At 38.0% G+C, this 6,000-nt stretch overlaps 1 protein-coding gene across 1 annotated transcript in view; it reads right to left on the bottom strand.

Annotated features, from left to right (window-relative positions):
- Window positions 1-3,308: 3,308 nt before the first annotated feature.
- Window positions 3,309-6,000, bottom strand: part of GFPT2 (glutamine-fructose-6-phosphate transaminase 2) — a 54,470-nt gene continuing 51,778 nt past the window's right edge. Inside the window, exons 18-19 of the mRNA XM_007474173.3 lie at window positions 4,677-4,838; window positions 3,309-4,222 (exon numbers count right to left, since the gene is read on the bottom strand). Coding sequence (XP_007474235.1) covers window positions 4,178-4,222; window positions 4,677-4,838 — 207 coding nt within the window. The 3' untranslated portion in view covers window positions 3,309-4,177. The remainder of the gene's footprint in view (window positions 4,223-4,676; window positions 4,839-6,000) is intronic.

Genomic DNA, 6,000 nt, shown 5'->3' with positions numbered 1-6,000 from the left:
GTGGGGGCTCCTTGCCTTGGGAATATCCCTACTCCACCCTACTTAGGACTGCTTTAGGACAGAGAGCTCCTTGAGAACAATGAAAAGTACTTTGATCCATGCTTATGGAAGGGACAGGAAGTTCTTTGAGTCATGACTGTTTTAGAATTGATACAATGGGATACTAAGTACCTATAAAGATGGGCAACTTGTAAATTACTTAGACCTAAAAGGTGAAAACTTACTCAGAGGTTTTCTCTTAATGAAATTAGTCAACACAGCAACATTTTTTTTCTCTCTTACTAACGAGATTAATCTACTCAGCTGTGAATTCAAAATGGGCGGTCCTTTAGAAACATCTACAGTGATTGGTAGATGTAAGGACTTAGGGGAGGTGACATAGGAGATTTTGCCCTTAAAAATAAGAGCTCAGAGAAGAGCTAGATCTGATTCTGAGGGAGCTCATTTTGAGAAGACTCATTCTGAGGATCTGGATTTCTGACTCTCATTCTGAAGGAGAAGTCCTTGAGGAGCTCCTCTGAGGGACTCTGTCCCTCTGGGGTAGGAGCTCTGGAGGCTCTTGAGAGAGGCCCTTTGAAACAATCTCTGGCTGGAAGACTCTTTGAGGAAGGACGCTGGCCTGTTGTCACTAAAATCCTTGTTTAGTCAGACCTTGTGGTGAGTGTTAAAAAACTGACTGATTTCTCTTTTAAGACTCAGGTCTAGGCCATATTGGCTTGAGACCCTTCATACTTATTCCTTTCTTTCTCTCTCTTTCCTTGATTACTCATTGTATCGTTAATTAAAATCTCTATAAAACCCAATTGACTTGGGTATTTGAATAATTGGGAATATTCCCCTGGCAACCACCTTATATTTGATTTTAAAACCAAGACACTGTAGTGAAACATATTTCTGTGGTCAAATTTACTCACCCTCTCTTATATCTATCACAATTTATATCTTCCACTATTTTTATCACTACAGTTTAAGACTTCAACCATTTTAAATCTCACAAATGTTTTTAGTTAATATTCCCACAGAAGTATACATTTTACAAATGTGTAGGATCTGTGAAAAGGGAATCACTTTAAAAGACTGATATATATTAATTTAAGGTCGCCAAGGAATTCAGCTATGTAATTCCTAAATGAAAACTCAAGTCAGCTGTCAACCTTTTATGGAGTTTAATTTCAATAGGAGGAAGAAAGGAATTAGAGATAGAGAGAGAAAAAGGGAGAGAAGGGAATAGGGCTTAAATACCCCTTCTGTTTAGGCTGGGCCAAAAGGCCCAAGCCCTTAGATAGCTGAGGCAAAGAAAAGAGATCAGTCCCTATTACTCATGTGACCAAAATGGGAAACAGTCTCAGAGGCCCCCACCTTCAGCTTCCTTCAGAGCAAGCTTCTCAGAGTACACTGAAACCACTCCGACCAACTCCTCAACAACCACCCCGAGTCTCCAGACCCCCCTGATCTTTAAGGAAACCATCCAAGTTGCCTCCCCTCAGTTCTCACATCTACCAATCACTGTCCAACAATTTCCCTGTGCCAATGGAGGCTCTAGCTTAACCCAGGACCGCCCAGAGGCTTTGCACATGTCTGTTGAAGGTCATAATTTCAAATAATTAAATCTTTGCTCCTTTGCTACAGCCCTTTCTAAATCCTGTTAACCTGAGTAGGGTAGAGATTGGAATAATTAAATTTTGATCTAGGGTGCAGCCCTTACTCAGTCCTGTTAGGACTGAATAGGGTGGAGATTGATTCCAAGTATCTCCATTGTATCAATTCTAAAATCAATCATGACTCAAAGAAATTCCTGTTCTATGCTTAGGCATAGGTCAAAGTCCTTTCCATTGTTCAGCAAAAGGTTTCTGTCCTAAAGTAATCTTCAGAAGGGAAGAGAAGGAACCTCCCATGCCAATGGGGTTCACATTCCAATAGCCAAGACCCACTATCAATAGGAAATTTTTCAAGTATGAAATTTCCCAATGGTGAAATTTCCAAAATTTATAAGAATAAGAAATTTTGAGGTTTACAGATCTCACCAAAGATATAATGTTCTGGGGCTTAATGCAATGTGTATAACATCCACAAACAGAAACACTTGGAGAATCCATAGGGAATCTTTCTCCCTGTGTAGATATTTCATATTTGTATGATTTTTCGAGCAAAAATTATTTCTAGAATTCCATTTAACTGAGGTGGTATTCATCTTCAATGGTTGCATTAGATAATAGTTATACTCTCCTGCCCATTAGTTGGACTTGTGCTACATGTCTGGAAGAAGGAAAAGAAATGGATCATACAGTCTAAGGAAGATGAAACCTGTATACAAATAACTATGGTACTAAACAGGATGTAATAAATGTAATAAAATGGTGCGATCAGTTTAGAGGATGGAAAGATCCTTTCTGGCTGGGGAAATCAGAATTATGTTCATGGAGGAATTGTTGGATCTGGACCATGAAAAATACAGATGATATATAGAATCTCAGCCCCCACAGAATGGAATGCTGTGGCCATTTAGTAAATGCTGTTATATAGTAAAGTCTCTCATTCATGCCCCCAATGGTAGTTATGAAGCAAAGCGACTATAGGATGTAGGATGCAAATAATAGTGATTTTTGCAATGTGCACCATGTTTTATAGTTTACAAAGTGTTTTCTTATGCACCCTCCCACTTCAGCCTCATAACCTGACCTAGGCAGGGTGAAAATTCTCTGTATATTTAGAGGATCAGAAAAAAGAAAAGATGGGATGACTTACTGGACATCCCATCATTGGTTAGTGTCAGAGCTGGGTTAGGCCTTAGGATCAGTCTTCTTTCTATTGTAAATGAGAGCTTTTGATAATACTGTGGCAGACCTGTGTTCCTGCTTACCTGGGATGATTCTCACTGTATCAGTTTCGAGCTAACTTTGATAATCATTTCTATTAGAAAAATGACTTGATTTAAAGTTTATTAAAAAAAAACAACAACATGCAGACATGGTAATATAGTCCAGGAGAAAGAAGAATTGTAGAGCTAATATATACAGATGTAGAGAAATAGTTGGCTATTTCCATCCTCATCCCACCTCCCTATCAGTGATAAGACTGCTGGCCAAAAGCTTATGTATCCATTCCAAGATGTGCTCCAAGAGTGCTCTCTCAGTCTGCTCCACTATGATGTAAGACCCACATTCAGGTGAAGCCTTTTATCTCTGGAAGGACGTTTTCATTTTTATACTATGAGTATCCACAGTCCATAAAACCTTTATTAGAAAAGTCCCTGGGAAAGAGTTCTATTCCTTGTTTTAAAAGTACAAAAAGAACCGGGTAAAAGACCATACAAGAAAAAAAATGGCAATATCTTTATTTTGATTGCATAGTAACTTAATTGTACACTCTTATAAATAGAGAGCAAGGTAGCCCACTTGAAATTATTCTAACGAAGTCCATTTCAAACAGTTTTAATGAACCAAAACATTGCTTTGATTTTGGGAGAACTATTGTTAGGTAAGATTGAAGTTTGAGAATTTGAGGAAATTCAGCAATAGGTGGGAGGGAAATTGCCAAAGAATGACTAAAAGATACAGGAGCTTTGCAATGGTGTGAGAAGTGTTAGAGATCTAGGTCAAGGAAGAAGGGAAGCAAAGTGACACTTTTCCATTCAAAGCTATGTTGTGAATTACACCTTAGTGGATCGTGCTCACAAACAAACAAATACCTGGTGCACATTTAGGATTTACAGGCTGGGCAATACCACTGCTATGGACAAGCAAGATACTAAAAAAATAACTTAGAAGCTATACAATTGTAGATATAAATACTTTGTCTTTTAAAACTAAAGTGTTGGCTAAAAAAATGTTCACAGTTACTCTGAAGAGAGCTGTATACATACATACATATATATATATATATATATATATTGCACAGTAGTAGAAAAGTTCATCCTGTATACCATATGTAAACAATGATTTTCCTTCTCCTTTGGCAATTCCAGGACATCTAGAAACAGTATTTGCTACAAGCAAAAGCACTTGGGTACAAGGCACATCGAGAGCTCTTAAAGCTGCAATTAAACATTGTACTCTAGGACATATTCTCTTTCCAGTTTATTTTCTCATTCTATTGACAGGCATGTAACCTACAAACAGAGTTTGGAGAGCTTTGCAATACTTGGGTGACGTATGTATATCCCCCAAATCTCATGTTCTCATTCCACGGTTACAGATTTAGCCAGGTTTCTAGGAAAGTCCACCTAGAATGAGAAATCACAGGCTCTTAGTATATAACATATTACGGCAATCTACTCTACATATTAGCATGGCAAAAAGTGATGGAAATATATTAACAATTAGCAAATGAAATTCTAGTTATTACCACAATATTGTTTATGCAGAATGCATTCTGCATAAACAATATTGTGGTAATAATAAGCATCACTGAATGTTCTTTCTATTGGAAGAACATGGTTCATGTCCTAAAATATAGGTACTTAAGATCCATTACTATATAGATTTTGATGCCAAAAGTGTCTTTGAAAAACCAGAGAGGAGTTTCAAAAAATTTAAGTCTAATACAATAACTTTAATAGAACCACTGCCTCAATCTTCTAAGTAGACCATTTCCTCTCTGCCTGAAGAGAAATGCATTAACAAGTGCCATCATCCTCACTGCCCTAATTGGGAGAGCTAAGAATAGATTAGACTTACATCATATCCTCTGAGAACAGCCAGGTGGAATGAAAGGAGCTGTAAAGGAATAACACTCAAGACTCCTTGGAGACAATCAACTGTATGTGGCAGTTCAATGGTTTTATATGCATACTTTGAGCTCTCAGTATCATCCTTTGAACACAATATAATTGGTCGACCCTAAAACAAATACAAATGATACCATAGAAACCTTTTTCTACTAGCAACAGACACCCTAAACATAAAATGTAGTTCCTTTTTATGTGTTGTTAGAATTTTTGTTTTGTGTGTTTTGTTTTGTATGTTATTAGAATGTTAGCGCCTTGAGGCCAAGGACTGTCCTGCTTTTCATATTTGTATCCCCACAGCTTCACATAGTACTTGATACATAGGAGGCACTTAAGAAATGTCTTTCCTCCCCTCTTCCTCTCTCTCTCTCTCTCTCTCTCTCTCTCTCTCTCTCTCTCTCTCTCTCTCTCTCTCTCTCTCTCCCTCCCTCCCTTCCTTCCTTGTTTCCTTCCTTCGCTCCTTCTTGACATGGTTGTTTTGCCCCCTGTGGTTCTATTTATGGAAAAAAATAATCAGGCATCTTTCAGTGGGTAGGGACTTCTTGGGTTTCAATTTCTCATCTCTCCTGACATGTCCTTACTAACACATTTAGTGCCTCACTGGCTTTCCAACTTCCCCTTACATCCCATTTTCTTTCCTCTATTACAAGTCCTTCATTTTAAAGAAAAGACTTCTGAGGCTCAAAGAAAAGATTTGCTTAGAATAATCCAGATAGCAAGCAGGAAAGCTAGGATTTGAACCAGATGCTAACACCAATACCACCGTTCCCTCACTAAAAATCCATCCATCTTTTGACAAGAGTCATATTTACTTGCTAAACTCTATCTCTTCTATTGCTTTTACGTGTATTGAAATTTGGGGCATTTGTCTTTTTACTCTATAAAATATAACCTCTTTTTGGGATTCACCCACATTTGTAGAATGGAGCCTCCCAAGCTTCACATGCCAAACCCAAGTTGACATACTGAGGGGCAGTCCCGTTACCTCGCCATAATTTATCTTGTGTGGCTAAACTGCTGAAATCTGAAATCTAGTTACTTGGTGTATGAGTTATTAACAGGCTGTAGAATTATTTGTTAGCAAAAGCTCTTGCTGAGACACATTTTAAGCAGATATTCTATTTTTGCATCCTGACAGATTGCATCCCTAATCCTGGCTAGTCATATATATGTTATTCCAATGTGAAGATGGCTCATTTCAGTCCATTTCAAAGCAAATGACCAGAGAGAGTTTTAGCAAGGCCATGGTCCCATGTGAAGGACAGAACAATGTA

Source organism: Monodelphis domestica, chromosome 1 (assembly GCF_027887165.1).
Source record: "Monodelphis domestica isolate mMonDom1 chromosome 1, mMonDom1.pri, whole genome shotgun sequence".
Taxonomy (NCBI): domain Eukaryota; kingdom Metazoa; phylum Chordata; class Mammalia; order Didelphimorphia; family Didelphidae; genus Monodelphis; species Monodelphis domestica.
The sequence above is the reverse complement of the archived record's forward strand: the minus strand, read 5'-3'. Positions and strand labels throughout refer to the sequence as shown.